The 22006-nt window shown below is 57.1% G+C and overlaps 2 protein-coding genes across 3 annotated transcripts in view; one reads left to right on the forward strand and one right to left on the reverse strand.

Moving 5' to 3' along the window:
- LOC128852719 (cadherin-related family member 5-like) overlaps positions 1–8445 on the reverse strand; it is a 30742-nt gene extending 22297 nt beyond the window's left edge. Inside the window, exons 1-6 of the mRNA XM_054071889.1 lie at positions 8384–8445; positions 7352–7491; positions 7190–7294; positions 2713–2722; positions 2332–2466; positions 1567–1707 (exon numbers count right to left, since the gene is read on the reverse strand). Of these exons, the coding sequence (XP_053927864.1) occupies positions 1567–1707; positions 2332–2466; positions 2713–2722; positions 7190–7294; positions 7352–7491; positions 8384–8445 (593 nt within the window). The remainder of the gene's footprint in view (positions 1–1566; positions 1708–2331; positions 2467–2712; positions 2723–7189; positions 7295–7351; positions 7492–8383) is intronic.
- TMEM209 (transmembrane protein 209) lies at positions 7226–20559 on the forward strand. Of its 2 annotated transcripts, none has more exons than XM_054057897.1 (15): positions 7226–7394; positions 8516–8657; positions 8770–8828; positions 10116–10247; positions 11739–11974; positions 12312–12516; positions 13126–13301; positions 13866–13937; positions 15597–15693; positions 16575–16700; positions 17194–17291; positions 17455–17569; positions 17642–17739; positions 18834–18907; positions 20129–20559. In XM_054057897.1, the coding sequence occupies exons 2-15, from the start codon at positions 8518–8520 to the stop codon at positions 20181–20183; spliced, it is 1683 nt and encodes a 560-aa protein (XP_053913872.1). In that variant the 5' UTR covers positions 7226–7394; positions 8516–8517; the 3' UTR covers positions 20184–20559. The 2 variants fall into 2 exon arrangements, with proteins under 2 accessions (XP_053913872.1, XP_053913866.1); XM_054057891.1 differs by having other exon boundaries at positions 7230–7394; positions 11736–11974; positions 20129–20555.
- Positions 20560–22006: the final 1447 nt, after the last annotated feature.

Raw genomic sequence — 22006 nt, forward strand, 5'->3', positions numbered from 1 at the left:
TTGGATCCCCCTCCCTGTCCCCATCCCTGTCCCCATCCCTGTCCCCATCCCTGTCCCCATCCCTTGAGCCCCCCTCCCTGTCCCCATCCCTGTCCCCATCCCTGTCCCCGTCCCTTGGACCCCCCTCCCTGTCCCCGGGTCCCCCCCTTTCCCCGCTGTCCCCCTCCCCGCTGGTCTCACTGCCACTACCGTGTCCCCCCCCGCTGTCCCCCCCGCTGTCACCCCCAGTGTCCCCCCCTCGCTGCCCCCCCCCGGTGTCCCCCCTCCGCCATGGGGGTCACAGGGGTTGGGGTCCCCCAGCCTGGGGGGGGCCACACACACCATATGGCATTCCCCCCCCCCCCCCGCAGCTGCCGGTCCCACCCCCACCCCAATTAACTAATTAGGGCAGGGGGAGGGGGGGCCTCTCCCCATCTGCCGCCCCGCCCCCACCCCCGCACCGGGATGGGGGGGGGGGTGTCCCCCTTTATCCTGCCCCCCCCCCCCAGGATCTCCCCCGCGCGGGGGGGGGCAGAAGGGGGAGGGGGTGTCCCCCCCATCCCGGGGGTCCCCCCTGCCTCAGCCTGACCCCCCCCGGCCAAGGACGCAGGGGTACGGGGTGCCCCTTCCTCCCCAGGACCCCCTCTCCGGGGTGGCAGCCCCCCCCCCCCCCACCACCTGCTCGGGACCCCCCAGGGGTGCAGCCCCCCTTCCTCCCTGGGACCCCCCCCCAACATGAAGACAAACCCCCTCCCCCTCGATGGGGGCCGAACTCCCCCCCGGTGCAGCCCCCCCCGGGACCGCGCCCCCCCGTATCCCCCCTACACCTCTCCGAGACCCCCCCCCGAGATGACCCCCCCACATCGCCCCGGGACCCCCACACCGGGTGCAGCCCCCCCGGACCCGCTCAGGACCCCCCCCGGGACCTCCCCGGGACCCTCTCCCCGAGGTGCAGCCCCCCTCCTCCGCCTCGCCCTGGACCCCCCTCCCAGGACACCCCCGGACCCGCCCCAGACCCCTCCCCACCACGTGCAGCCCCCCCCGAACCTGCCCGGGACACCCCCCTTCCCCCCCCGTATACCCCCTATACCTCTCCGACACCCCCCCTCCTCCCATCGCCCCGGGACCCCCACACCGGGTGCAGCCCCCCCCGGACCTGCCCGGGACCCCCGCTCCGGGACGCCTCCTCCTTTGCACCCCCCGGACCCCCTCCCTTCCCGGACCCCCCCCCCCCGCTTTTGCACCCGCAGTACCTGCACCGGACCCCCCCCAGGATGCAGAGCCCCCCCCCCCCCAGTGCAGCCCTCTCCCCCCTTGGAGCCCCCTCCCCGCTGCAGCCCCCCCATACCTGCCCCGGACCGCCCCCCCCCCGTTTGCACCCGCAGTACCTGCACCGGACCCCCCCCAGGATGCAGCCCCCCCCAGTGCAGCCCTCTCCCCCCTCGGAGCCCCCCCCAGCCCCCCCGTACCTGCCCCGGACCCCCTCCCTTTTGCACCCGCAGTACCTGCACCGGACCCCCCCCAGGATGCAGACCCCCCCCCAGTGCAGCCCTCTCCCCCCTCGGAGCCCCCCCAGCCCCCCCGTACCTGCCGCCGCGCCGCTGCCCCAGCCCAGCCCGGAGGGGGGGGCGGATCCGCGGGGGCGGCTGAGCCGGGGGGGGGGGGAAGAGGGGGGAGAGGCTCCTGCGCTGACCACGAGGTGACAGCGGGGACAGCACCGCCCTCTGCCTGCGGGGACCAGAGAGTGACCAGAGAGTGACCACAGGGACCAGAGAGTGACCAGAGTGACCACAGGGACCAGAGTGACCAGAGAGTGACCAGAGAGTGACCAGAGAGTGACCAGAGTGACCACAGGGACCAGAGTGACCAGAGAGTGACCAGAGAGTGACCACGGGGACCAGAGAGTGACCACAGGGACCAGAGTGACCACAGGGACCACAGAGTGACCATAGGGACCAGAGTGACCACAGGGACCAGAGAGTGACCACAGGGACCACAGGGACCAGAGTGACCACAGGGACCACAGAGTGACCATAGGGACCAGAGTGACCACAGGGACCAGAAAGTGACCACAGGGACCACAGAGTGACCATAGGGACCAGAGTGACCACAGGGACCAGAAAGTGACCACAGGGACCACAGGGACCAGAGTGACCACAGGGACCAGAGAGTGACCACAGGGACCATACAGGGACTATACAGTGACCATACGGTGACCACGGGCACAGCACTGCCCTCTGCCTGCAGGGACCAGAGAGTGACCACAGGGACCAGAGAGTGACCAGAGTGACCATACAGTGACCACGGGGACACCACTGCCCTCTGCCTGCGGGGACCATACAGGGACCATACAGTGACCATACGGTGACCACGGGGACAACATCGCCCTCTGCCTGCGGGGACCAGAGAGTGACCACAGGGACCAGAGAGTGACCAGAGTGACCATAGTGACCATACAGTGACCACGGGGACAGCACCGCCCTCTGCCTGCGGGGACACAGAGACCAGAGACCAGAGTGACCACAGTGACCATAGGGGCCAGAGTGACCAGAGTGACCAGGGACCAGAGTGACCAGAGGGACCAGGGACCAGAGTGACCAGAGGGACCGCAGGGACCACAGAGGCCATACAGTGACCACGGGGACAGCACCACCCTCAGCCTGCAGGGACCAGAGTGACCATACAGTGACCATATGGACCACATTGACCATACAGTGACCACAGTGACCACACCGTCCGCTGCCTGCAGGGAGCACAGGGACCAGAATGACCGTACAGTGACCACATGGACCAAAGTGACCATACAGTGACCACAGTGACCACACCATCCTCTGCCTGCAGGGAGCAGAGTGACCACAGGGACCACCTGGCACTGACCGAAGTGCCCACAGGGACCACACTGACCTGACCAATGGACTTGATGATCCAAGAGGTCTTTTCCAACCCGGTGATTCTATGACCATACAGTGACCAGAGTGACCACGCTGACCACTCCGCACTGACCATCGTGAGCACAGCCACCACCCTGCCCTGACCACAGTGCCCTGCACCGACCACGTTGACCACCCTGTGCTGCCTGCACTGACCACAACATCCTCCACCTGTGCCCGTGCTGACCACACTGACCACCTCGCGCAGACGTCCCGGCCTGTGCTGACCACCCTGCGCTGACCACACTGACCATCCTGACCACACCACGCTGCCTGCACGGACCACCCTGTGGTGACCTCACTCGCCTTGTGCTGACCACCCTGCAGTGACCACACTGACCACCCCACACTGACCACACTGACCACCCTACCTGCAGTGACCACACTGACCGCCCTGCCTGCAGTGACCACACTGACCACCCTGCAATGACCACAGTGACCACCCTGCCTGCAGTGACCACAGTGACCACCCTGCCTGCAGTGACCACAGTGACCACTCTGCCCTGACCACACTGACCACCCTGCCTGCAGTGACCACCCTGCCCTGCCTGCAGTGACCACACTGACCACCCTGCCTGCAGTGACCACACTGACCACCCTGCCTGCCCTGACCACACTGACCACCCTGCACTGACCGCCCTGCCTGCAGTGGCCACACTACCTGCAATGACCACACTGACCCCCCTGCAGTGACCACTCTGCCTGCAATGACCATGCCGATCACGCTGACTGCCCTGTGCTGACCATCCCGTGCTGCCCACACTGACCGCAGTGACCACACTGACCACCCTGGCCCTCCTGCAAGGACCAAAGTGGCCGCACTGACCCCCCCTGACCAGAGTGGCTCCTGCCTGCACTGTCCACACTGACCACCCTGCACTGACCACAGTGACCACCATACCCTGACCGCAGTGACCACACTGACCACCCCACACTGACCACAGTGAACCCCCTGCACTGACCCCCCTGACCGGGGTGGCTCCTGCCTGCACTGACCCCCCTGCAGTGACCACACTGACCGCCCTGCCTGCAGTGACCACACATTGTGCTGACCACCCTGCAATGACCACACTGACCCCCCTGCAGTGACCACTCTGCCTGCAATGACCATGCCGATCACGCTGACCGCCCTGTGCTGACCATCCTGTGCTGCCCACACTGACCGCAGTGACCACACTGACCACCCTGCCCTGTCCACACTGACCACCCTGCACTGACCACAGTGACCACCCTGCATTGACCGCAGTGACCACAGTACCCTGACCGCAGTGACCACACTGACCACCCTGCACTGACCACAGTGACCTCCCCTGCACTGACCACCCTGACCGGGGTGGCTCCTGCCTGCACTGACCACTCCACAGTGACCACAGTGACCACTGTGCTTGCACTGACCACCCTGCAGTGACCACAGTGACCACAGTGACCACCCTGCACTGACCACCCTGACCACCGTACCCTGACCACAGCGACCACACTGACCACCCCACACCGACCACAGTGACCACCGTATCTGCACTGACCACCCTGTGCTGCCCACAGTGACCACCCTGCACACACCCAGGTGCGTGTGCAAGGCTGTCGGGGTGTGAGCGTTCTGCACAAGTCCAGGTGGGTGTGCAAGGCTGTGTCGGGCTGTGAGTGCCCTGCAGACACCCAGGTGGGTGTGCAAGGCTGTGTCAGGGTGTGAGTGCCCTGCACACGCCCAGGTGGGTGTGCGAGGCTGTGTCAGGGTGTGAGCATTCTGTGTATGCCAGGTGGGTGTGCAAGGCTATGTCATGATGTGAGTGTTCTGCACACGCCCAGGTGGATGTGCAAGGCTGTGTTGGGGTGTGAGCATTCTGCACAAGTCCAGGTGGGTGTGCAAGGCTGTGTCAGGGTGTGAGTGCCCAGCACACACCCAGGTCGGTGTGCGAGGCAATGTTGGGGGGTGAGCGCCCTGCACATACCCAGGTGGGTGTGCAAGGCTGTGTTGGGGTGTGAGTGCCCTGTGCATGCCCAGGTGGGTGTGAAAGGCTGTGTCGGGGTGTGAGTGCCCTGCACACACCCAGGTGGGTGTGCAAGGCTGTGTCGGGGTGTGAGTGCCCTGCACACGCCCAGGTGGGTGTGCAAGGCTGTGTCGGGGTGTGAGTGCCCTGCACACGCCCAGGTGGGTGTGCAAGGCTGTGTTGGGGTGTGAGCACTCTGTGCACGCCCAGGTGGGTGTGCAAGGCTGTGTCCATGTGGGTGTGCAAGGCTGTGTTGGGGTGTGAGCATTCTGCACAAGTCCAGGTCGGTGTGCGAGGTGATGTTGGGGTGTGAGTGCCCCGCACACGCCCAGGTGGGTGTGCAAGGCCGTGTCGGGGTGTCCTGGCGCTGAGCCGTGCTAAGCTGCTTTGGGACAAAGCGGATCAGCGCGTCCGGCTGCGGGGATGGGGGTGGGGGCAGGTGTGTGTGCATGCGTGTGCAGATGAACATGCATGTGTGCATGCCTGTCTGTGTGTGCTTGCACGTAGAGCTGTGTGTGTACGCATGAGTGTGCGGCGTACCTGTGTACACGCATGGTTCTGTGTGCGCGCGCACCCCACACGTCTGCAGCTGTGTCGGTGCATGTGTGCATGTGTGTCTGGTGCGTGTGTGTGTGCAAGAGGCTGAGCTTTTGCTTTGCACATGCAACGGGTCACGCCTGTGCACACATGTCTGTGCCGGCATGTCTGGGTGTGTGCGTGTCCCTGCATGCATGTGCCTGAGTGCATGTATGTGCACCAACGCGTGCACATGCATGTGTGTGAGCACATACGCCTGTGTGTGCACACGTGTCCATGCCAGCACGTCTGAGTGCATATGTGTGCGCATGTGACTGTGTGTGCACGCACATGTATGTGCCTGCATGTGTGTGTTCATGCATGGTTGCGTGCACATATACACACGCGTGTGTGCGTACGCACATGGGCGTGTGGGTCTGTGTGTGTGTCTGTGTGTGTCTGTGTGCATGTGTGTCGGTGCGTGTGCACGCATGTCTGTGCACACATGTGCCTCTGTACGTGTCAGTGCATTCACACATGTCTGTGTGCACAGGTGTGTTCACGCATGCGTCTGTGCACTCGTGTTTGTGTGTGTGCATGTGTGCATGGGTGTGCATGTGTGTGTGCGTGTGTGTGCACGTGTTCCGTGCCCCGCCCCTCCTCAGGCCACGCCCCACTCCTCAGGCCACGCCCATCTGATCATTAGGCCACGCCCCCGTCCACGAGCTCCACCCCAAGACTCAGACCACACTCCCCGACCCACAAGCGGGGTCCTTCCCGCCCTCCATCCATGGATCCATCTTCTCCAGATCCCTCTGCAGACCCTTCCTGCCCTCCATCCATGGATCCAGCCTGGCCAGATCCCTCTGCAGACCCTTCCTGCCCTCCATCCATGGATCCAGCCTGGCCAGATCCCTCTGCAGACCCTTCCTGCCCTCCATCCATGGATCCAGCCTGGCCAGATCCCTCTGCAGAGCCTTCCTGCCTCCATCCATGGATCCAGCCTGGCCAGATCCCTCTGCAGAGCCTTCCTGCCTCCATCCATGGATCCAGCCTGGCCAGATCCCTCTGCAGAGCCTTCCTGCCCTCCATCCATGGATCCAGCCTGGCCAGATCCCTCTGCAGACCCTTCCTGCCCTCCATCCATGGATCCAGCCTGGCCAGATCCCTCTGCAGACCCTTCCTGCCCTCCATCCATGGATCCAGCCTGGCCAGATCCCTCTGCAGAGCCTTCCTGCCTCCATCCATGGATCCAGCCTGGCCAGATCCCTCTGCAGAGCCTTCCTGCCTCCATCCATGGATCCAGCCTGGCCAGATCCCTCTGCAGAGCCTTCCTGCCCTCCATCCATGGATCCAGCCTGGCCAGATCCCTCTGCAGAGCCTTCCTGCCCTCCATCCATGGATCCAGCCTGGCCAGATCCCTCTGCAGACCCTTCCTGCCCTCCATCCATGGATCCAGCCTGGCCAGATCCCTCTGGAGACCCTTCCTGCCTCCATCCATGGATCCAGTTTGTTCAGACCCACCCCCCGCCCCTTAAGGCCACGCTGTTCCTGGCCACGCCCCCTGTCTTGAGGCCACGCCCACAAGCCTCCCCCATTTCCTTAAACCTCATCGTCTCAACGACGCCCCTTCCCACAGACCACGCCTCCGTCAATCACAGGCCACGCCCCTTTCAAAACCACGCCCATTTCAACTACCTGCTCCGCCTCTGGGGCCACGCCCTCTCCCTCCGGCCACGCCTTACCACCAGACCACGCCCCTTCCCGGCCCCTCACCGTAGGCCACGCCCCCGCAGGTCTCGGAGCCTCGCCCCGCCTCTCGCGCGCCGCGCGCCCGGATGACGTTGCGCGGGTGCGCCGCCGCTGAGCGCGCGGCGCGGCCTTTTGGGCGAGGATTGAGCAGTTCGTTTCAGAGCCCGGAACGGGGCCTGACCGAACCGAGGGGACCGGAGGCAACCGGGGCTCGTCTGGGCCTCGGCAGGTACTGCGGGCAGCCGCGGGGGAGCTGGGGCAACGGGGAGTATGGAGGGACTGCCGTGTAGGGCACGGGGGTGACGGTGAGGCCTCGGAGACGAGAGCTGGGGCCGGGGAGGACATAGGAGATCCCACCGGGAGGCTGTGTCCAGCTCTGGAATCCCCGACACAGGAAGGACCTGGAGCTGTTGGAACGGGTCCAGAGGAGGCCACGGAGATGATGTGAGGGCTGGAGCCCCTCTGCTCTGAGGACAGGAGAGTTGGGGTTGTTCAGTCTGGAGAAGAGAAGGCTGCGAGGAGACCTCAGAGCAGCTTCCAGTAAGGAAAGTGGCTCCAGGAAAGCTGAGGAGGGGCTCTGGATCAGGGAGTGCAGGGACAGGACAAGGGGAATGTTTTTGTGCTGCAAGAGGGGAGATTGAGATGAGATCTTAGGCAGAAATATTTTGCTGTGAGGGTGGAGAGGCCCTGGCCCAGGTTGCCCAGAGAAGCCGTGGCTGCCCCATCCCTGGAGGTGTTCCAGGCCAGGTTGGGTGGTTCTTGGAGCCCCTGATGCAGTGGGAGGTGTCCCTGCCCGTGGCAGGGGGTGGGACTGGATGGGTGTTGAGGTCCCTTCTGACCCAACCTCTTCCAGAGAGGAACATGAACAAATCTCAGTTTTGTGTGACTGAGTGTAAAAGTTTCTCCCTTTGAGATGTTCTGAGCCCCCAAGAGGTGGCTGTGCAGTCTGGAAACTCTGTCCCCTACAGAAATGGAGAGGGATCAGTAAAGATTCTGTGGAATTGTCTGAGGCCTTTCCTTCCTTTGGCATCGTTTGCCTGGAGCAGGCAGGAGCCTTTCCAAAAATGAGGTTGGAATCCATCTCTGTCCCCTCATCTGCTCCTCGGTGGGAAAGATGGGCACTATACTTCAGTAACGAGGTGCCAGTGCCAGTAGTTCATCCAAGAAATATTGCCTGTTTTTACTGGTTCTGTCTGGTTTTACCATGCTAAACGTTACTTGGGGTCTAAAAGCAAAGCCCGTTTATGTCGTTTGTTTTGGCCATCTGTGTTTTCTTTCATCTCGTGCTGGCTGAGAATCTTCCTGTCTGAACGCTGACAGATTTTGTCTTCTCTCTGCGTTGTTTTTTAGAGATGATGACACCAGAACAGATTCCAGCAGCGTCCCTGATCGATAGGACCATCAAGATGAGGAAGGAGACTGAAGCCCGGAAGGTGGTGTTGGCCTGGGGACTCCTTAACATTTCTGTTGCAGGCATGATATACACCGAAATGTACGTTAATTGTTATTCTGATTGGAACGAGCAATGGGTCTGCTCTACAGCCCTAAATATTTCCCGGGGCCTTTATTGTTGCGAGATGATAACTTCTTGTTTCCCTTCTCAGGACTGGAAAACTCATCAGCTCGTATTACAACATCACGTACTGGCCTCTCTGGTACATCGGTGAGTCGCTGCAGCCGTTCCATTCGTGGTCAGGGTTCTTTTCTTCTTTTGCAATTGTAGAATGGGTTTGGTTGGAAAGGAGCTTTAAGATCATCGAGTCCAACTACCACAGAATCACAGAATCACCAGGTTGGAAAGGACCCACTGGATCATCGTGTCCAACCATTCCTAACACTCCCTTAAACCATGTCCCTAAGCACTTCATCCACCCGTTCCTTAAACACCCCCAGGGAAGGTGACTCGAACACCTCCCTGGGCAGCTGTTCCAGTGCCCGATGACTCTTTCTGTGAAGAATTTTTTTCTGATATCCAACCTGAACCTCCCCTGGCGGAGCTTCAGGCCATTCCCTCTTGTCCTGTCCCCTGTCCCTTGGGAGAAGAGCCCAGCTCCCTCCTCTCCTCAACCTCCTTTCAGGTAGTTGTAGAGAGTAATAAGGTCTCCCCTCAGCCTCCTCTTCTCCAGGCTAAACAACGCCAGCTCTCTCAGCCGCTCCTTGTAAGACGATCCAGCCCTGCTCGAGTCTATGACCAGACCATGTTCCCAAGCATGACATCCGCTCGGCTTTTAAACCCCTCCAAGGATGGGACTCCGCCACCTCCCTGAGCAGCCTCTTCCAATGCCTGAGAACCCTTTCAGTAGAGAAATGCCTCCAAATATCCAATCTGAACCTCCCCCGGTTCAACTTGAGGCCATTTCTCCTTGACCTGTCCGCTTCTCCATGCCCAGGGAGAAGAGACCAGCACTCACCTCTCCGCAACCTCCTTTTGGGCAGTTGCGGACAGCGATGAGGTCTCCCCTCAGCCTCCTTTTCTTCAGACTAAACAGCCCCAGAGGTTTCAAAGCGCGTGGGCTGTGGCACTTGGGGGCTGAGGTTTGACCGGGTGGGTTTGGAGGGCTTTTCCAACCTCAGTGGTTCTGTGGCTCCAGGATGAAGCACGAGGGAGAGAAAACTCCTGAGTGGTGCAGAAATGATGTGGTGGAAGGCGGTGTTTGAGAAATAACTGTGACACTTCATGGCAGTAGTTTATGTCCCTTACGGAAAATGACCATCAGCTTTTAACAATCCACTCTCAACTATATCAGTTAATCTCAACATAGAAAGGAAAATCGTCTGCAGTGGTTCCTGCAGAAGAAGGTGAAGAAATCTTAGATACTTGTCTGGATTTACTTATTGATAGCACTAATAATGCCCTGTTTTCAATGAGCGTGTGCCTGGTTTTGCAGACAGTGTACTTCTAGGATTTCCTGTGCTCAAGCAATGGTAAAAATTTCTGTGTTTCTTCTAGAACTCGCCTTTGCGTCCCTCTTCAGCCTGAACGCCTTGTTTGATTTCTGGAGGTACTTCAAATACACGGTGGCACCGACGAGCCTGGTCGTGAGTCCTGGCCAGCAGACCCTGCTGGGGCTGCGGAACACGGGTGGGTGGCACCAAACCCCGGGCAACGCTTTTTATGCCTTGGGTTTGTTTCAAGGCAGTGTCTTTCTCAATTTGGGATTCTTCAGTGAGGCGAGTTCTGATTTACCACCTCTGACGCGAGTGGTAAACTGAATGACCTGCAGCGCCAATTCACAGCGCCAAGCGGAGATTTGATGAGTATTTTTGGGGAGAACTGGAGGGGAGGCGAACACGCAGTGAGAGGGTGACGGGGGCTGCTGAAGGACAGTGAGAGAGAGACTGCAACGTCATCAGGTTGGACGAGGGATTTGTGACCTCTGCGTGGAAGTGGGGGCGATACGGAGTGTGCGGGTTTACATTTGATAACCTACGACTGTTGTGGTGGGGAACGAGAACCAAATCAGAGGGGCAGACAGAGCTGAGTGTGAAGTCTGAAAATGCCAGCTGGGACAGCTGTCGCTCAGGAAACTTTTGAGCGTCAAAGTTTCATAATACAGCAGAACCAGCAAGGGAAATAAACCAAAAGCAAACGCTGGCATGGGGTGTTAGGGAATCATAGAACGGTTTAAGTTGGAAGGACCTTAAAGATTATCTAATTCTAACCCCCTGCCATGGGCAGGGACATCTCCCATTGGATCAGGGGCTCCAAGCCCCATCCAACCTGGCCTTGAACACCTCCAGGGATGGGGCAGCCACGGCTTCTCCGGGCAACCTGGGCCAGGGCCTCCCCACCCTCGGCATGAAGAAATTCCTCCTTATGTCTATTCTAAATCTTCCCCTTCCAATTTAAAGCCATTCCTCCTCATCCTGTCACTCCAGGCCTTTGTTAAAAGCCTCTCCCCAGCTTTCCTGGAGGCCCTTTCCATACTGGAAGCTGCTGTAAGGTCTCCCTGCAACCTTCTCTACTCCAGGCTGAACAACCTCAACTCTCCCAGCCTGTCCTCACAGCACAGGGGCTCCAGTCCTCACATCATCCTTGTAGCCTCCTCTGGACCTATTCCAACAGCTCCAGGTCCTCCTTCTGTTGAGGATTCCAGAACTGGCCCCAGGGTGCAGGTGCGGGTATTGCGCTCTGCTTGGCTGCCGCTAGAGGATGGGAAGCGGACAGGAGTGCTGCTGGATTGCCACAGTTCAGGGATCTCATCTGTTTGTTTGCACAGAAGGATTGAGACACTCCCATGTGCTAAAGATGCATAAAGCAGGGAGGACGTGGGGCTGATGGAACAGGCTGGAGGAGCACCCACGTTACACAAGGCGCCTGGTAACGTTTAACTGATGTCTGGTGCTGCAGATGTTATTCTGAGTTGTGGTCGTGGGCTTCAGCCTCTTTTTCCTGCCAGTGGGGTGACTGCTGAGTTCTGTAGGGGCCACATTTTTTTCATGCCTCTTCTGACATCTTTATAAAACTGCCTTAAGACAGTGTTGCCTATGTGGTTTGTCGTGTCTTCAAAGGAAGGAAGGTTTGGGGCTGCTACATCCACAATGCTAATTCTGCTTTTCCTTATTGCAGCAGTACAAACCACTCCGCCACGTGAACTGGCAGCAAAGAAAGTCCTGTCCTCGACGCCTTCTCCTCCGATCCAGGGCCAAAGTGTGCTGAGTTACAGCCCGTCCCGCTCCCCTAGCGCCAGTCCGAAGTTCGGTGCGGGCTGTGTGGCGGGGTACAGCCCCCAGCTGCAGGCTCTGTCGGGCAGCAGTCCATACGGCAGCGCTGTCACCTACTTGCCCGGCAGCAGCTACAACAACAAGGTAACGACCAGTGCAGCTCCGCTTTGATCCTCGTGCTGTGCCACGTGCTGTCCAAGGGGAGCAGCAGGCGGTGGGGAGCTCTGGACTTCGCTCCTTTTGCAACGTAGAAGTAAACTTGTACTGTTGGGATTTGTCCTTTCCCCTTCCCCTGTTTTAGCATTGCCGGTTTGTTGCAGAACAGAGCAAAAATGAGAAACCAATATGTAAATGCAAAGGAGAAAGGAAAAAACCAAACGCAACCCCCAAGCAAGGGTCTCTTATAGTCCCGTTGTTCACAGATCGTGGTGGAATTCTGTCTTCCTCATACGACACAACTCTTTGGTTTTGTTCGCCCAAGGTTTCCAGCTTCAGCCCCTCTCCCAGTGGATCCCTGTACTCCACCAGTACTGGACAAGTGGAAAGCGGTGGGCTGCGGTCGCGTTACCGCTCTTCACCTGTTCTGTATAATTCTCCTTCTGGCAAAGAAGACTATATAACGGACCTCAAGTCACTGGACACCTTCCTTCGAAATGAGGAGGAGAAGCAGCACAGGGTTCAGCTAGGTAAAGAAACCGATGTGATGGGGGAAAAGCTTGGGAAGTGTTGGTTTGATTGGAGATTGGCTTTTGTGGATGAGAGAAGTTGCACAGGATCCCAGCGTTCTCGTACTGGGGAATAGCCCTAATCCATTGGTGGTTATCGCCTGTGACCTTGGGAAAGGTGGCCGCTGACCAGTTTAGTATCCTACTGAGTTTATTAGGTAGGACACCACCGTTTCTACACACCTCCATGGCTCGGGAGCTTCAGGAAGTTCTCTAAAGTCACCCTTTGGACAGGACGGATGGTGCCGTTGCTGGGCCTCATGGAAGTGTGTGCCGATAGGTTATCATGTGCCAAGGTTGGCTGACCACGATAAGATGACAGGCTTTATCACCTCAATGAGAGGGATATCTCGTGGTGAAGGCTTTTCACATAAAGGGGGGAGTTACCTGCAGGCTGGTTTTGTCCTGGGACACGGAGCACGAGGGTGAAATCGGTGTTTTTGCAGACTGAATTCACGGTGGTTTGAGTTCATGTCTCCTCTTAGAGCCTTGAGATACTCACCTATTGCCTGTACTCTTCCAGAATTACTTGGTGGTAATTGTACATGACTAATGAATTAATCGTTTCAGGAAGTTCCGATTCCAGCTCTCCTTCCAGCAGCCCAACTTTCTGGAACTACAGCCGTTCCATGGCAGACAACGCACAGATGCTGAGGAAGTTCCAGTATCAGCTGGCTTGCAGGTCCCAGGCTCCATCGGCGCACAAGGATGAAGCTGATCTGAGCTCCAAACAGGCTGCAGAAGAGGTGAGTTCGGCAGCGAGATGGTCGGGAGAGGGAGAAACAGGCTCCAGGCTTTGTGCGAAGGTTTGGGTTTGAGCTGCATCCGAGCTGCTGGAGCGAGAGAAATCCTCTAGCATTTAACTGTCTTCATACAGCCTCACCGTGATGGGCTTTTCAGACCCTGAGTTTGAGTTGGAGAATGATTTCTCCCTTGGAGAGCAAGACATGCTCTGGATAAAACACATTTGTGACAGGAACATTGATTTGAAACCATTCTGTGTTTAACCCAGCGGAACAGCTGAAAGGTAGAAAGCCTAAGGCCTTTATGCCTGAACTGTGATGCGAAGGAATACAATTCATGTGGCGGAAATGAAATTTGATCCATTTTCTTTATTTCCTTCATAAATCTCCTGAAGCTTCCCACTCCGGTACTTCTTAAATCAGTCCGACAGCGCAGACCGGTTTTATCTCAGTGGAGAACTGGGCTCTTGCAAGATGATGGCGCTGCCAGTGTCAGAAATGGGCATGGCCCTGGAGAGCTCTTGGTGTTCTGTGAAGTTCTTCTGTCCTTAATACACCTTCCCACAGGTCTGGGCGCGGGTGACGATGAACCGACAGCTCCTGGATCACATGGATTCCTGGACTGCGAAGTTCAGAAACGTGAGTCCCGTCTCCCAGGACTGCCTGGGTTTATAGAACAAGAGCAGCAGGGCAGCAGAGCTCCTCCGTGCCCTCTGGGTGCGAGGAAGGCAGCAGGAGCTGCGGCGTCTCTTTGAGGGTTGGGGTGGGCTGCGCAGTTAGATCCAAACACCGCAGGCTTTGAGGGGGCTGCCGAGATGTGCTTCCAACAGCAGCTCGGCGCTTTGTATTCTAAAAAATTCCCACCTCTGTAAAGTTCACCCATGGGAAAACAAAATGGGAAACAAAAGCCTCGTGGATATGACAAGATTTGGTTCTCTTTGATGAAAGCTGGACTGCTGAATTGATGTTTCTGCATCAGAAGCGTAACCAGCAGGGAGGGAGAGGATTCTGCCCCTCTGCTCTGCTCTGGGAAGACCCTACCTGGACTCTCTATCCAGTTCTGGAGTCTCCAAGATAAGGAGGAGATGGAGCTGTTGGAATGGGTCCAGAGGAGGCCATGGAGATGATGCAAGGACTGGAGCCCCTCTGCTCTGAGGACAGTCTGGGAGAGTTGGGGTTGTTGAGCCTGGAGAAGAGAAGGCTGTGGGGAGACCTTAGAGCAGCTTCCAGTACAGAAAGGGGCTCCAGGAAAGCTGGGAAGGGGCTTTTTCCAAGGGCCTGGAGTGACAGGACGAGGGGGAATGGCTTTAAATTGGAAAGGGAAGGTTTAGATTGGACATTGGGAAGAAATTCTACACAATGAGAGTGGGGAGGCCCTGGCCCAGGCTGCCCAGAGAAGCCATTGGTGTCCCATCCCTGGAGGGGTTCCAGGCCAGGTTGGATGGGGCTCGGAGCCCCTGATCCAGTGGGAGGTGTCCCTGCCCATGGCAGGAGGTGGGACTGGATGGGCTTGGAGATCCCTTCCCACCCAAACCATGCCAGGATTTCAGGGTCATTCTCCTGGACTCAAAGCATGAAAAATTCCAACCCAAAGGTTGACTTTTTCTGATGGTCCTGAGCAGTGTAATAAAACACAAGAAGCAAAAAACCCTTGACCTTACCAATAGGAATTCCTGCCACAGAGGAGAGAATTGCACACAATGGCAAAACAATTAAACCAAGCTCTGAATCGCTCCTTCAGTCCCAGCCTCTCTCGAGGACACAGTTTCGCTTGTGTGAGTTCTTTAAAGGAGTAAGATCAGTGAAAAGCAAGGACGGGGGTGAGATCCATACCGGATTCCTGAGCGTCTGTTCGTACACCTAGGGCCGCCTTGCTTCAGCTCCCCGCTCCTGCCACACACAAATCCCACAGGCAGCGTTCATCAGCTCTTTAGTTTCCCAAAACAAGCGTGGGAGGGAGTGGGCCCATCAAAGGATAAATAATCTTCATGGTTGGAGCGCTGTGCTCCGCGATAGCCCACCCTCATCGTTCAGAAGATCTTTATCGGGTACTTCCTAGAGGTTTCTTTCCCTCACTCCTTTACATCGAATTTTCTGGCCTTTTGGAAGAGTCCTTTAAACTCTGCCTAACCTGATAGTCGAATTGAAGTACTTTTCTCCTTGCTTGACTTCGGAGTTTCTGTTGTGAACCTTCTTTGCGATGGCAGCGGTGATGATCAGTAGGGTGTAAGCTAAGGGCGGGTGGCTTTTACTTGTTTTTGTTGCTCTGACCTTTTGAATTTTCACATTCTTTCCTAGTGGATTAACGAGACCATTCTGGTGCCGCTTGTCCAGGAGATCGAGTCTGTGAGCACTCAGCTGAGAAGAATGGGATGTCCGGAGCTGCAGATCGGAGGTAGGGCAAGGCCTTGGCATTGCAGCGGTGGCTGATGGAGGGGCAGCTGAGATAAATTAGCTCTTAGATAAATTAGGTCTGGTTAACATCACTGTTTCTGCCCTGCGTCGGTGTGGGGTTTGTTCCGCGACCTGTGCTTCATTACGCTAGAAACGTTTGGTATAAGACTCCTGGGAACATTAATGAAGTCAAACTAGTGATTGTCTCGTACAAAATTCACTCTTTTTTTCCCTCTGGACTTACTGCTGGGGAATTCCAGGTTCAAAGTGTCACCGATTATTGCGTATTAAACTGCCAGCAAGCAGCTCAAGGACAGAGGTGCCACAGGCTTTCGGTGACTCCCTATAAAGTCTCCCTGTCTCCACTTAGCTGTGCTTTTCCAAATCTTCCTTAAATTCCGTCTGCTTTCCGAAAGAAATGAGGTTGTCATTTCGATGAACCAGAGTTCTGTTTCTTGTGTCATCATACAATTCCGAAGGAACCGCTTCTCTCCTTGCTTCAAATTCACAGCCTCTTCACCGGGATTTGATGGGCTGTGTTTGAATTAACCCCACTCTTGCGTCCCGTTTGTTGTGGTGTCTTCTCCGTGGCGATGCCTCGGGAAGAACTGATCGGTGTTGGCCTCGTCCCCACCTCAGTGCTCTCCGTCTCCTCCTCAAAGCAATGTTGCTTCCTTCTGGCTGTTGTATTCTGTGATGTAACGCTGACATCTGCTTCGTTGGGACTGAAAGGAGTGTTTGGTGTAGTGTCACGGGTCAAACGTTTCTAGGGCTTTAAAGGGAGCGCCAGGACGGAGATCTCTGCAGGGAAGGCAGGCGAGGGAGGCCTGGGGCGTCGCGTGGGGGTCGTAGCTGACCGCGCTGCCTCTTCCCGTGTTGCAGAAGCCAGCATCAGCAGTCTGAAGCAGGCAGCACTCGTTAAGGCTCCCCTCATTCCAACCCTGAACACAATAGTGCAGTACTTGGATCTCACACCGAACCAGGAGTACTTGGTCGAAAGGATCAAAGGTACGTGGTGTCGCCGTCCCAGCTTAAACCGCTCCCGTCACCGCTTGCAGGTGTGGGTGGCATCAGATGTTCCGTTGAGGGGGGGACGGTGGAAGAGTCACGGCAGCTCTAAGCTGGAGAGATGCTTCTCTGCGATGGAGTTGTGGGACTCCGATGTAACTTGGGGAATGCTTTTAGAAGCCTTAGTTCTCATTTTCCTCCTACGTGCTCGGGGTGCCAAGAGCTGGATTTAATCCCATCATTAACCACGATGGTTATGGTTGGGCTCGATCTTAGAGATCTTTTCCAACCTTAATGATTCTGTGATTCTTTATGAATAAAAATTATCCTGTAATTTAACTCCCTGTATTAATATGTTTACAAGCATTTCCGTGGTGGATTTTTTTCCTCTTGTGCACGCCAGAATGATGTCTGAAGCCCCTGAAACTAGCATAAACCACAGTTTTCATATACTTTCAGTGCCCAGTAACTGAGTAAACCTTGTTGCTTTCAGAGCTTTCTCAGGGTGGATGCATGAGTTCGTTTCGATGGAACAGAGGGGGGGATTTCAAAGGCCGCAAGTGGGACACCGACTTACCCACTGACTCCGCTGTAAGTGTTCAGAGACGTTTCAATGCAGCAGCTGAAAACCCTTCTGTGATTCTAGGATTCCAAGTCTGCGCTGTGACCACAGACTATCAAACGCTGTGGTTGTGGCCGGAAAGCCGCTGTATCTTTAACGAGACCCAAAGGAGATGTGTTTTTGTTTGCCCAGATCATCATGCACGTCTTCTGCACTTACCTCGACTCCCGCCTGCCGCCTCACCCCAAGTATCCGGATGGCAAAACCTTCACTTCCCAGCACTTCATTCAGACCCCCGATAAACCAGGTACCTGCACTCGCGTTTCGCTGCTCTTTGCCCCTTGAAATCCCCGTCATGGTTTAAACCTTTTCTCCACAGACACTTCAAACGAAAACGTGTTCTGCATCTACCAGAGCAGCATCAACCCACCCCACTACGAGCTGATCTACCAGTGCCACGTCTACAACCTGCCCAAGGTACAACAGGGCCGGCGGGGTTCTCCTCGGCCAGGAAATCGGTGCCAGCTCTGATCTGGGGTTGGTTTCTCAGGAATCAGCTGCATGGATCGACTATTTCCACGTTGGCTCAGTGCATGAATTAAATGTTTGGTCTTGAACCACAATGCATTACGTAGTCTGAAGCTAAAGAACAGCTGTAAGATCCATTTGAGATACAGAAGTACCTCGGTAGTGGCTTCCTGGGCTCAGCTCTGGGCCCCTCACGCCAAGAAGGACCTTGAGGGGCTGGAGCACATCGAGAGAAGGGAACGGAGCTGGGGAAGGGGCTGGAGAACAAGGATTCTGAGAGGCAGCTACGGGCCCTGGGGCTGGAGACGAGGGGGCTGAGGGGAGACGTCGTTGTCTCCAAACATCTGAAAGGAGGGTGTGGAGAGGTGGGTGCTGGTCTCTTCTCCCAAGGGACGGGGAATGGGATGAGACGAAATGGCCTCAAGTTGCACGTGGGGAGGTTCAGGTTGGACATCAGGAAGAATCTCTCCACGGAAAGGAGAGTGCAGAGGCTGCCCGGGGCGGTGGTGGAGTTCCCATCCCTGGAGGGGTTTCAAAGCCGGGCAGATGAGGTGCTCAGGGATGGTTCAGTCGTGGACAGGAACAGTTAGACTCTATGGTCTCCAAGGTCTTTTCCAATCAAGCGATTCTGTGATTCTGATTCATCTGGTTTATTTTCTGACAATTCATTTTAGAAGACCAAGTCATGTCATCGCGGTGCTTGTCCGTAGGAATTCTGGGGGGAAGCTGCCAGTCTCAAACTGGCGAAATGCCTCTGTGAACTTTGATTTCTCTTGGCCTGGCACCCCAAGTCCTTCACCTCAGGGCTGCTCCCAATCCATTCTGTGCTTGGGATTGCACTGACACAGGTGTAGGACTTTGCCTTGGGCATGGCTGAACCTCATGAGATTCTACAGCCCCACTTCTCCAGCCTGTCCTGGTCCGTCTGGATCCATCCCGTCCTCCTGGGATGACAACCTATGGTCGCTTTTTCTGCCTGAAATATCGCTGCAGTTTCTCATCAGTGACTTGATTTCTGATTCTTGTCTCTCCTGTGGATTCAGGGCAGAAACAACATGTTCCATACTTTGCTGATGTTCCTGTACATCATAAAGACAAAGGAATCTGGGATGCTGGGGTAGGTACCCGCTGTTGCGCATCTTCCCGTTGTGTACGAGGTGTGACCGCAGTGCCTTGTCCAAAGGCACCCCAAACGGAAATCGCCACAGCGGGGGGATGTTCCTGGTGTTAAACCATCTTCTCTTCCAAAACAAGAGCAGCTTTTCCTAGAACTCAGTAGATCATATGTGTGTGAGCAAGAAAAGTCAAGTCCGGATTCCCCTTCATCCTGAAAGTGCCGGGCTCAATTCGCAGCGAACCACGGTGCCTCCATCTGTGTTCGAGGGCTGACGTGTGGAATCGGCAGTTTTCATAGAACTGTGGAATGGGTTGGGTGGAGGGGACCTCCAAGCCCATCCAGTCCCACCCCCTGCCATGGGCAGGGACACCTCCCGCTGGATCAGGGGCTCCAAGCCCCATCCAACCTGGCCTGGAACCCCTCCAGAGATGGGGCAGCCACCACTGCTCTGGGCACCCTGGGCCAGGGCCTCCCCACTCTCATTGTGTAGAATTTCTTCCCAATGTCCAGTCTAAACTTTCCCCTTCCAATTGAAAGCCATTCCCCCTCATCCTGTCACTCCAGGCCCTTGGAAAAAGCCCCTCCCCAGCTTTCCTGGAGCCCCTTTCCATACTGGAAGCTGCTCTAAGGTCTCTCCGCAGCCTTCTCTTCTCCAGGCTCAACAACCCCAACTCTCCCAGCCTGTCCTCACAGCAGAGGGGCTCCAGCCCTTGGATCATCTTTGTAGCCTCCTCTGGGCCCATTCCAACAGCTCCATCTCCTCCTTATTTTGAGGACTCCAGGACTGGACACAGGTTCCAGGTGGGGTCTCCCCAGAGTGGAGCAGAGGAGCAGAATCCCCTCCCTCCCTGCTGGTCCGAGTGCTTTGGATGCAGCCCAGGACACGGATGGTTTCTGGGCTGGGAGCACACGTTGTGGCTCCTGTGGAGCTTCTCCTCCCCCAGCACTCCGAGTCCTTCTCCTCAGGGCTGCTCCCAATCCCACTGTCCCCCAGCCTGCAGTTATACCATGGATTGTCCCGACCAGGTGTAGGACCTTGGCTTGGTTCAACCTCATGAGGTTCTCACACCCCACTTCTCCAGCCTGTCCAGGCCCCTCTGGATCCATCCCATCCTCCTGGGGTGACACCTGCACCACTCACCCTGGTCACAGTTTTCCACGTAACCTTTGAAGTAAGCACTTTGATTTATGGGCGATTTATTGCAATGACTTTTGTTGCAGGCGCGTCAACCTCGGTTTATCGGGAGTCAATGTTCTCTGGATTTTTGGAGAGTAACGCCTGCGGTGGACACCGGGTCTGAGGAACACTGCTCCCACGCGGGGCCAAGCGAGCAACACCCATGCGTTGGTGATTTAAACACAGACTTCCTTTGGAATGGGATCATTCCAGCTCTGCTCGGCGGGCAGAGGGGAAGCAGTTGTTCCTGTGCCGGTTTTATGAGGACATCGAAACCATTTTGCTCCTCAAGTGCTGCCCCATCTAAACACTACGCAGGTTCCATCTTTTCAGCTCCTCACCGGCACAAATCTTCTTTGAGAAGTCCTGTGCTGTTTCTTTTGAAGCCTCTCCGCTTTGGGATGTGCTTTTCTGGGAGGGGGGGAAATACATTTGAAATTCGTTTTAAAGAAGGGGCCGCTCAGTATTTGCCGAAGAACTTTTGATGTAAGGGGTGGGGGAGAACCGTCCGTGGCGCTGGGTGAGGGCGTAGGAGCGCGGTCGCTGCTGTGGTACTGCACCCACAAACTGTGAGTCCGGAGGTCCCTGAGCTGAAGCCGCGGTTCGGCTGCGTCCTTCGCTCCGTCACAACCGCTCCCCGTCCACGCGAGACGCGGGGATGCCACCGGCTCTGCCCAGGGCCGGGACTCCCTGCGTTTCGGGAGGGGTTGTGCTGTGTTTTGTTCGGACGGGAAGAAAACGAGGAATTAGTGCCGTACGGTGGGTTCGGTGCAAAGCGGCTGTGCTTTTCCGAGGGCCCTGGAGACCCCCGGCTCCCCTGGAGACCCCATTAAAGGCAGTGGTTTTATCGAACGCCTGTTTGAGTCGTTCCTGTGGCTGAGCAGCGTTCGGTCCCCGACTGGAGCTCAGTGGGATGTTCCTGCACCGCCTTTGGCTTCCCTCAGCTTCTCCTTTGGATCCTTTGGACGCCCCCGAGCTTTGCCCCACGTCTCACACCCCGAGGGCAGCGCGGGACCCCAGGGGAGGCTCCAAGGAGGTGACATTTCCCTCTGTGATTAAAACGTGGCAGCACCAGCCTGCGGGTCATGGAATCACGGGATAGTTAAGGCTGGAAAAGCCCTCCAAGCTCATCCAATCCAACCACGCGGACAACCCCACGACGCCGACCAAACGCTGTCCCCAAGTGCCACAGACACAGAGTGGTTGAACCCCTCCAGCGATGGGGGCTCCACCACCGCCTGCGCAGCCTCTGCCGGGGCTTCACTGCTCTTCCCATGAAGGGATTCCTCCTGATGTCCGATCTGAACCTCCCCTGGCACAACCGGAGGCCATTCCGTCTCTTCCCATCCCATCGCTGTCCCTTGGGAGAAGAGACCACCACCCACCTCTCCACAACCTCCTTCCAGGCAGCTGCAGACAGCGATGGGGGCTCTTCTCCAGACCCTTCCCCGGCTCCGTTCCCTTCTCCGGACGCTCCGTTCCCTTAAGGTCCTTGGAGTGAGGAGCCAGAGCTGAGCCCAGGGTTTGGGGGTGGCCTCCCCAGCGCCGAGTCCAGGGGCGCAGTCCCTGCCCGGCTCCTCCAGCCCGGGATACTCTGTGTTTCCAGGGTCCTCTGCGGCCCCTGGATCCCGTGCACCCCAATAAATCGCACCCTGATAGTGCCATGCGCCCTGCTCCCTGTGCACCCCAACTCACTGCACCCCACTCCCTGTGCACCCCAATCCCTGTGCACCCCAACTCACTGCACCCCCCTCCCTGTGCACCCCAACTCACTGCACCCCACTCCCTGTGCACCCCAATCCCTGTGCACCCCAACTCACTGCACCCCAATCCCTGTGCGCCCCAACTCACTGCACCCCGCTCCCTGTGCACCCCAATCCCTGTGCACCCCAACTCACTGCACCCCGCTCCCTGTGCACCCC

This window comes from Cuculus canorus, chromosome 1 (assembly GCF_017976375.1).
Source record: "Cuculus canorus isolate bCucCan1 chromosome 1, bCucCan1.pri, whole genome shotgun sequence".
In the NCBI taxonomy this organism is placed as follows: Eukaryota; Metazoa; Chordata; class Aves; order Cuculiformes; family Cuculidae; genus Cuculus; species Cuculus canorus.